The 10,093-nt window shown below is 37.5% G+C and overlaps 1 protein-coding gene across 1 annotated transcript in view; it reads right to left on the reverse strand.

The window, feature by feature from the left end:
- CAAP1 (caspase activity and apoptosis inhibitor 1) overlaps positions 1-9,433 on the reverse strand; it is a 30,176-nt gene extending 20,743 nt beyond the window's left edge. Inside the window, exons 1-4 of the mRNA XM_070400854.1 lie at positions 9,124-9,433; positions 4,413-4,613; positions 3,078-3,162; positions 2,506-2,581 (exon numbers count right to left, since the gene is read on the reverse strand). Of these exons, the coding sequence (XP_070256955.1) occupies positions 2,506-2,581; positions 3,078-3,162; positions 4,413-4,613; positions 9,124-9,360 (599 nt within the window). The 5' untranslated portion in view covers positions 9,361-9,433. The remainder of the gene's footprint in view (positions 1-2,505; positions 2,582-3,077; positions 3,163-4,412; positions 4,614-9,123) is intronic.
- Positions 9,434-10,093: the final 660 nt, after the last annotated feature.

The following is a 10,093-nucleotide window of genomic DNA, read 5'->3' on the forward strand; positions in this document are numbered from 1 at the left end:
CTATATATTGTTTTATAAACTTAGACATTTGCTTACTTAAGGTGAACTAGTTAGATTCACCCATGTCTCCTTCTTCCTTCCTGATCTCAATTAAATTGCTCTCAACTTATTTCCTTAACTCAGCAATTTTTAACCTCTTTACATCTCATGATACACATAAACTAATTACTAAAATTCTGACCAAAAAAATAGGTATAATTTTGACTCATTCACACTGAACGGCTATTGTTGTGTTAGATGTTGTCATTGTGTGTTAGCAGTTTTATTTGACAATCTAAGGGAAAAGAGGTCTGTGCCCCTGACTAAGTAGTCAGGTATCTCATGCTTTAAAATTTCTTGCGGCACACTGGCTGAAAACTGCTGCCTTAACTAGATCCAAGAGGAGATTATCTATGTTCCAGTTTTTATAAAGACCAAGTTAATGGGTTTGTTTATCCTTTCTGTTTTCTATTTCTTTAGTTTTAATGTTTACCTTCATGTTTCATTTCCCAATTTCCTTTTGGTTTGTTAATTTTCTAATTCCTTTAAGATTCGTACTAAGTTCCTGGACTAGCCACAAAATGTATCTACTAAATCTTTCCTTTAAACTCAGCTTTGTGATATTGATATTAACAGTCAAATGGAACATATGAACTCTAAATGGATCCTGGACCAGAATCAACCACTTAATTAATTAAAATAAATAAATCTACTATAAAATAATTTTTTTAGTAATTGGGGAAGTTTTACATGACAATACATTCGATGACATTATTTTAATTAGTGTTTATTTTCTTATGAGTGATGATCTTGTGGGAGACTGTCCTTATTTTTAGGAAGTGCATACTGAGTTGTTTAGGCATGAAATTTTATGACATCTACAACTTATTTTTAAATGGTTTATGGGCTGAACTGTGTTTCCCTCCACCTCAAAATTTCAATAGTCAAGCTCTGACCTTAGTACCTCAGAAGGTGACTGTTTTGGAGACACACCCTTTACAGTGGTAATTAAACTAAAATAAGGCATCATGGTGGGCCCTAATCCAACCTGATTGATATCCTTATAAGAGATTGGGGCACAGGGAGAGATATCAGGCAGGGCCGCACACACACAGGACATCCATGTGAAGAGGCAGAAAGAAGATGGCTATCTGCTAGCCAAGGGGAGAGGCCTCAGAAGAAAGGAACCATGCCAGTACCTTGATCTTGAACTTCAGGCCTCTAAAACTGTGAGAAAGTAAATTTCTGTTGTTTAAGCCAGCCAGTCTATGGAATTTGCTACAGAAGTCCTAGCAAACTAATACGAATGGCTCTGAGAGGAAAAATGAGAAATATACAAAGAGTAAGCAAAAACAGAAAATGTTACTGTTGATGAATCTAGGTGGAGAGTATATGGATATTCATTATATCAATCTTTCAACTTTCATGTAAGTTTAAAATTTTTCCAAAATAAAAAGTTTGGGTAGGAAATTTCACCAGAAATGTGTATATGTGTAAAATTAGTTTGGTAGGGCTGCCACCGGCTTACACAACAGAAATTTATTTCTTACAGTTCTGGAGGCTAGAAGTTATAACAGGAAATGAAATTGTCCTTTTTTGGTGATACTCGCCCTGTAATATTCTATTAGAGATGACAAAATACTCAAGATTTCAGATTAACTATGTACTACTTATTTATGCTACTGCCACTGGTAAACTCTTATTTGTGCCACTACCTTTGCAAAGAGAGATACAAGTCAGTCTTTGGCATTTACCAAAAAATAATTGCTTTAGTCAAAAATCATCAACAGATGCTAAAATTAGTAGTGACAGAGCAGAATTATCTAGAAAAAAAAATTAGCATGCTATTTCTTGATTAGTCAGTGTTCCAAAACTTTAGGGATTTTATATCATAACTAGAGGCCTGATGCACGAATTTCATGCAAGAGTAGGCCTTCCTTCCCCCAGCTGCTGACACCGGCTTCCCGCTGGCACCCGGGGCCTGGGCTTCCCTCACAGCCCCGGCTTCGTCTGGAAGGTCGTCTGGAAGGTTGTCCAGGACATCCAGTCTCATTAGCATATTATGCTTTTATTATGATAGATAATCCAATTATACATATCTATATAAAATAAACCACCTGATTATCGTATCTGTGAGATGAGGCTATTATTGCCTAATGTTAATAGGTATGAAGAAGAATTCAGTGAAATAATGTTCCAAGTCATTAACATAATGACTGATAGAGTAAGTACTTAACAAATAGTGGGTATCACTATTCAAATTCCAAATGAGAGATGTGATTCTGCTTCAAGTTGACATTGCTGTTGTTCTGTATCTTGAGTAGCTATTTAAAAAAATCACCTTAATCCTGACAGCAATAAACTTCATCCTTATATATACCAAAAGAAACCAATCATTACAAGTAAAGTAAATCAATCTTTCTACACTGTTTAATTATATAATACACAGAAAAATAATCATTCTTCAGGTAACAACTCACCAAAGGAGTAACAAAAACACTTCAAAATGAAAAAGTTTTAACTTACTGACTGACTAAATCAGATCCCTTCTTCGAGCCATCATCTGCCTCCTCTTCCATATCAGAGTCCATACCATTGTCACCTTATAAATGAAACAAACTATTGAAAGCACGCTTATAAAATGTCACAATAATTTAATTTTAATCATTACATAAAAAGTGTCATCTTTAAACATGATGAAGAACAAAGAACTTTAAAATTTATAGGTAACTAAGAACAATGAGATTATAAAGCAGAAAATAAAATATTTTAGGAAAAAACTTTGCTTTCTCAAAAACCAATTTTATAGTATTTTGGGTAAACATTTTTTATTTCATTTTATTATTGTATACAAACTTATGCTCTTACCTATACTCTTGAGATGGAAAAACCACACGTACATTAAAGTCTATTCTTGAAATGTTATTTTGGTATGTAAACTATATTTCTCTGAACAAACAGAAGTAAAAACACTTTTCAATGATTACCCAATAATAAAATTAAAGTAATATTCAAGTAAGAAAAAGAACACCTCAGGATTTATTCTGAATATAGTATTAACTAAAAAGTTATCAGAATGGAGAAATATGTATTCTTACCCTCAAGAATCTTCAATATTTTTTTTTCAGATAGGAGTTCTAACTGTTCTTGGCATAATTTTTTAATTTCTTCTACTGAACAGTTCTAAAAAACAATGACATTTTTAAAAATGCATTTATGTAATATAATGGCAATGTAAACTAGGAAGCAGCAATCACTAAAAAGTCCAGTTAGCAAAACTTCACAATAAAACACATTAAAAGCCACATAAATCCTTTCCTGGGATGAAATCTGAAAAACTGACAGTTAACATGTGAACATTATAATTTATCAAACTTGATGAGAATTTACAGTCATGCTATCAGGAAAAAACAAACCAAAGAGTAATCAGGAGCCCAGATATTATCAACAGCATTCTAGTTATGTCAGGTAATTCTTCTAAAGGTTTAAATATTCAAATCCTGGCTCTCTATCTTACATATATGATTTTGAGCCTAACTTGTCCAAACCCTAATTCTACAACTCTAAAATTAGAATAGCAAGTATTATTCTGAAAAATTTTCAGAAACAAATACATGAAAACATTTGTAAATTTAACCGTTTGAGTCCCAAGCAGCGCGATTGCGCTGCTGAGATTTTATGTCGAGAAAACATACGATTCGTTTGAGTCCCAGGGGGTATTGAAAAAACACTGTCGAAGAATCCCAAACAGCGCAACCGCGCTTTCTCTAAATGAGTACGAAAAGACCCAAACAGCGTGATAGCGCTTGTTTTATTTTATGTCGAGAAATACCAAGCAGCGCAATTGCGCTGCTTGGGACTCAAATGGTTAATAAAATATAAGCCACTACCAAACATTATTGAATATTGTTACACAGCAATATATTATCTTTTTTTGTTTGTTTATTTAAAGTGTTACAAATAGTCTCCTTTTCCCCCCATTGACCTCCCCCTGGCCTCCCCCACACTCCCGGCACATGCCCTCACCCCCCTGGTGGCTGTGTCCATTGGTTATGCTTATATGTATGCATACAAGTCCTTTGGGTTGATCTCTTACCCTTCCCCCAGCCTTCCTCTGCCTTCCCATTGAAGCACCAGAAAGAATCATTATACCTCTAACTTAATTACTAACAATGCCTGCATTTAATAGAATTATTTCCAGAAGGTCAATAAATTCCTTACCTAAGCACACTAAATTCACCCATTTTTTTTTTCTTGGCAAATTTTTACATACACAAAGCCATTTATATAAACTCCCTTTTCTATATGTTTTTAAATAGCTTGTTTTAGTTGAAAACATCCAATTATAATTTGCATTAAGTAAGCCAACTGCTACAAAAAGGTGTGTAATTTCTTTATATGTATATAGTCTGGTAACACATGTAATGAAGTACCTTTAACACGTCAGGCAGCATTTTCTGTAACTTCTTCTCTCCGATGATACAGAAGCACTGCTGAAGCATTTCTTTTTTGTCTGATATGTAGAAACTAACTGGTTTTAATGACACAGTCAGGTCCAGACCACCTTCTTCAAGATCACTGTGCTCTGCCAAGAATAATTCTTTTTCCAAAGTTGGTAAAAGATATTTGGCTTCCTAAAATTAAAGGAAATTCAAGAACCATTAAATACTACTACTTACAGTGTATGGAATATGTACATAACGTCACACATATTCATTTAATAAATTCTTCATGAAATATTTCAAAATTCTTGGTTTACATAGATTATTTATCTAAAACCATAGGAAAGAAAAATTATTTGCTCAGTATTCTCTGAACTTACTCTCCACACCACAATTATCTCATTAAGTTTATATTAAATAAAGAGATAATATCTTAGGACACATAAATATACTCAATATTGAATGATTTCCTACAATTTTAGTCTTCTAAATAATTGGAATAATCCTTCAGTTGGCCATTCATCCAAAAGTTTTATGTATGTCTTGTCATTATTCTTAAATTGATATAGAAAACAGGATAACAGCAAAAATATTACAAATCACAATTATACAGTAATGTATTACTGCTTACCGGGAGCTATTATCACTTTTAAAACTATCATAAAATTTAATCATAGTCAAAGTAGCCAAGTAATTTAAGACACTTCTGTCAAATCTATCCAGTCTCTCCAAATCTACTGCCACAATCCTGGTCCAAGGTACCATTACCTTTTGCCCAGATTACTTCACTAGCCACTTGAGTGTATTTGCTGAACATAATCTGAGGTCTCTCCAGTCTGTTTTGTATGTTACCAGAATGGATTTTATAAAATGTACATAATACTCATCTTTCCTATTTATAACCTTTGAATGATTTCCCACTGCTTTTAGGGTAATATGGTCTAGTCTAGATAGTCCTTCCTGCTCATTCTTTGTGTTTCAAAAACAACAAACTTCTTTGAATTACGCAAATATAACCTGTTCTCCCTTCACCTCATACAGGCAGGACTTCTGTACATACTGTTCTTCTGCCTACAACAATCTACCCTACCCCCATTTCGCATACCACACACACACTATCCTTCCAAGACTAACAAATGCAGATAGCAATTCAAAAGTCATTTTCCTTGGAAAATCCAAATTATGTAGCTCAGGTAGATTTCTTCTTTTTCTTTTCCAATGAAATTGTTTAAAAATCTGTTTCTAGCCCTGGCCAGTATGCTAAGTGGTTAGAGCATCAACATGCACACCAGAAAGTCACTAGTTCGATTCCTGGTCAAGGGCATGTACCTGGGTTGCAGGAAACAACCGAACAATGTGTCTCTCTCACACTGATCTTTCTTTGTCTCCCTCCCTTCCACTCTCTATAAAAATCAATGGAAAAAACATTCTTGGGTAAGGATTAACAAAAAAAAAATTAAAATTAAAAATAATAATAAGTGGTTTTTTAAAAAGCCTACTTAGAAGGATACTATAATTAGACTGAAAAAGTAAAGGAGGTCAACTCTGGTTCTAATGGCTTACAAAATATTTCAAATGTTAGTAAGAATGTAGAGAAACTAGAACCCTCACACATTGCTGGTAGGAATATAAAATGGTGCAGCCACTTTGGAAAACAGTTTGGCAATTCCTCAAGAAGTTGCTGTGTGACCCAGCAATTCCATTCCTAGATATATATCCAAAATAAATGTAACCACGTCTGCACAAAAACTTATGCAAAAAAACATGTACACAAATGTTCATACCAGCGTTATTTATAATAGCCAAAAGGTGGCAGCAATCCAAATGTCCTTAAGTGACGAATGGAATAACCAAATGTGATATTATTCAGCCATAAAAAGGAAGTACTGATATGAGTATCAACATGTATGAACTTTGAAAAAACAAGCTAAGTGAAAGAAGCCAGTCACCAAAGACCACATGCAATATGACTCTATTCATTATAAAATGCCCAGAACAGGAAAATCAATAAATCTATAGAGATAGAAAGTAGATAAGTAGTTGCCTAGAGAGGGAACAAGGTGAGGGTGCGTCTTTGAAACAGCTAAGATGTACACATAGGGTGTTGTTTTTTGGGGGGAGGGTAAAAAATATTTTCACATTGAACGTAGTGATGACTGCACAACTGCTCAAAACAACTGAGCTGCATACTTGAAATGAGGAGATTGTATGGTCTGTGAATATTTCCATAAACTGTTACTAATAAAAACATAAATAAATAGGAACTCAAAACACAATAAATATAATGGCACTCTTGGAATTCTGAAATGTTATCTATATGACTAACATAATTTCTTTTTTTCCTTCACAAATACACTTACTTCTTAGAAATAGGGTTTAGCTCTGTATGCAAATGTTTACAACTTAGCATTATTGGTCTGAGCATCATGATACAGAATACTAAAGATATGGAAACTATTTTAAGATATCCAAAATTGAATCTAGAGAATGTGGGAAAATTAAATACATCTGTAACTATCATAGAATTTGGAAAATAAGAGTTAAGAGAGAAAAAAAAACCTACTAGACACAGATTGATGTAAGCTGTATAGGTCAATAGTCAAGTTTGGACAAAAAAGGAAAGGCTCTCAACTCAATCCATGAGGCAAGCAGAATTTTGATACCAAAACCAGAGAAGATAACAAGAAAAATAAAACCCACAGGCTGCTTTAACTTAGGAACATAGACTGAATTAAAAGTAAAAATACTGAATTCAAGCCAAGTACAACCAAACCAACAAACCAAATACTAGTAGATATCTCGAAGACTGCAAGGATAGTTCAATATTAGTTAATACATCAATAAAATTACATTATCTTATTACTGAAGGAAAACTATGTAATCATCTCAACAGAATGCCATAAAAGCATTGGATAAAACTCTATAATCCTCATGGAACTAGGAATTGAAATTTCCTTAACCCAATCATATTTATACTCCAAAACCTATGGCAAATATACATATTGGTAGAATATTACAAATGTCCCCACTAAAAAAGAACGAACTCGTACACAAATGTTCATAGCAGCGTTATTCATAGACTAGAGGCCTGGTGCACAAAGTCCAGGAGCGGGGGGGGGGGGCGCAGGCCTAAGCCGTCAACTGGACATCCTTAGCGCTGCTGTGGAGGTGGGAGAAGCTCCAGCCACCACTGCTGCGCTCCCCCTGTGGGAGCGCACTGACCACCAGGGGGCAGCTCTTGCGTTGAGCGTCTGCCCCCTGGTAGTCAGTGTGCATCATAGCAACCGATTGTTCTGCTGTTCAGTCGATTTGCACATTAGCCTTTTATTATATAGGATTATTGTATAGGATAGCCAAAAGGTGGAAGCAATCCAAATGTCCATTAAGTGACGAATGGAATAACCAAATGTGATATTATTCAGCCATAAAAAGGAAGTACTGATATGAGTATCAACATGTATGAACTTTGAAAAAACATGCTAACTGAAAGAAGCCAGTCACCAAAGACCACATGCAATATGATTCTATTCATTATAAAATGTCCAGAAGAGGTACCCAGCAATTTCACTTCTGAGACTCCAATCTAAAGTAAAAGTAATTCTTGCACATGACACATGTACAAGGGTGTTCACTTTTGTATCATCTCTGCAACAGCAAGAAAACTGAACACCTAAATATTCATCAATAAAGACACAATGAAATATCGGGCAGCCATTAAAAAAGAAGCAATTGCATATATAAAGGCCCCTCATCCCAACAATGCAGCCGTATTATCCAATTCAATGGGGGCGATGTCACAATAAGGCTTATATGTAGAAATTTAAGTACACACGTCTGGTAAGAATTAATAAAGAGACTGGGTATCAAACTATTAATGGGGAGGGAGGCTTAAAGAGCGCCTGCCACGCTTTCCCCTTTATATCTGTGTTGTATAAGTTTTAAGTATGTATTTGTGCACACTTTATAATATACTATTAAGGAAACGATTTTCTTAAAAACAGCGGTATCTTGGCAGGTCGATGGAACATAAAGAACATGTCCTTTAGAGCATGGGCCTGCGGACTGAAGGGTCCCAGGTTCGATTCTGGCCAAGGGCACATGCCCGGGCTGCAGAGCTTGATCCCCAGTGGGGGCTGCAGGAGGCAGCTAATCAATGATTCTCTCATTATTGATGTTTCTATCTCCCTCCCCCTCTTCCTTCCTCTCTAAAATCAATAAAAATATATTCAAAGAAATAAAATATAAATTAAATGTTACTTTAAAAAAAGAACATGTCCTTTACGTAGTCAGACACTGGACACAATTCTAGACGCTGGTAACCAACTGTGACTGGGCAGACGTCCTTAACCTCTGACTCAGTTTCCCCGTCTTGCAGTGCGGAGTTCATCGCCACCTGTTAAAGGTGAAGCTGTGAAGAGAGGCAAAGCAAGGCTGGCACGGGCGGTAAAGGCTGGCTCTCTACTCGTACTTTTTAGGGAGACGGGAGAACACAGGGGTGAAGGGAGCCAAAAGCACAATCAGTTTGTCACCCGCAAATTCAGGGACCTGAAGTTTGAAACGTGGGAGCGCGGGGCGCACCGGGCCGTGGGGACACGCCCCTCCGCGCGGCGGAACCTCCGCGGCCAGCGCGCACGGGAGCCGGCGCTCCCCGACGGTCACCCGCATCCTCCCCAAACGCAGGGCGAGAAAGGCGAGCACGCACCTGCGGCGCCGAGCCCGGCACCCCGGAGGCCGAGTCCGTGCTCCGCCGCTTCCGGCGCTCGCCGCGCTCCGGGCCGCTGCCCCCGCCGGCGCCGCTCCCAGGGAAGCCGGCGTTCCCGCCGCCGGCGCCGTCGCTGCCGCCCAGCGAGGCCACCAGGTCCGGCGCCGCGAGCGCCGCCGCCGCCTCCTGGCCGCTCCTTTTGCGCCGCTTCTCCCGGGAAGACTTCTTCCCCGTCATGATGCTTGAGCTGGAACCATCGGAAAGCCCGCTGTCTCTGAAGACAGCACCTAAACCTCACCCCGGCCGCCGGGGCGGGCGCCGGCGTCGCGATTTTGCGTCATTTCCGGCCTCGTCGCAGACGCAGTGAGGCGTTTCCGGAGGCCGTGCCGGAACTCACGCGCCGCATTTCCTCCTTGTGCTTGTGTTTGCCGTGTTGTTGAAGTTTGTTGTTTTTTCCTGCACAAAAGCCGGATGATGGAGCTTTCCATCTGCCTTATTGAGACTAGTTTTTAGCCTTTGTCAGTATACAAACGCACTGCTAAACCTGTAGTTTTTGATTCTCCAATTTCATTGCTCTTCAATTTTTATTTATGGCACAAATATCATTGTAACAAAGAGAATTTAGGGAAAAATCTCATTATCATCAGCACCTGGACAGTTTTTGAAAAGGTTTCCTAGGGAATTATACAGGAATAGGGTCATGTGCTTCGTTGTCCTTCCCGTTAACACTAATTCCTAGGTATGATTCCTTTTCGCTTCTGAAGGCACTTGGCACTAGTGTTTCATTGTATTTTCTCAATTTAAGTAATATTCAAAGGCTGGTGTTTATTTTGTTGACATTTTGTCACGCTTCAGAATAATGAAGCTATAAGCAGCTAAAGAAAAAATTGCATTTCCCTATGGCATTTTGTACCCCCAAAATAAATTGATCAAAGGATATCAACATCCTTTTCTTGTTCTGATTAATCCA

The sequence above is a fragment of the Myotis yumanensis genome, unplaced genomic scaffold (genome assembly GCF_028538775.1).
Source record: "Myotis yumanensis isolate MYYU_CA2020_CCGP unplaced genomic scaffold, mMyoYum1.0.hap1 SCAF_21, whole genome shotgun sequence".
NCBI classification, from domain to species: domain Eukaryota; kingdom Metazoa; phylum Chordata; class Mammalia; order Chiroptera; family Vespertilionidae; genus Myotis; species Myotis yumanensis.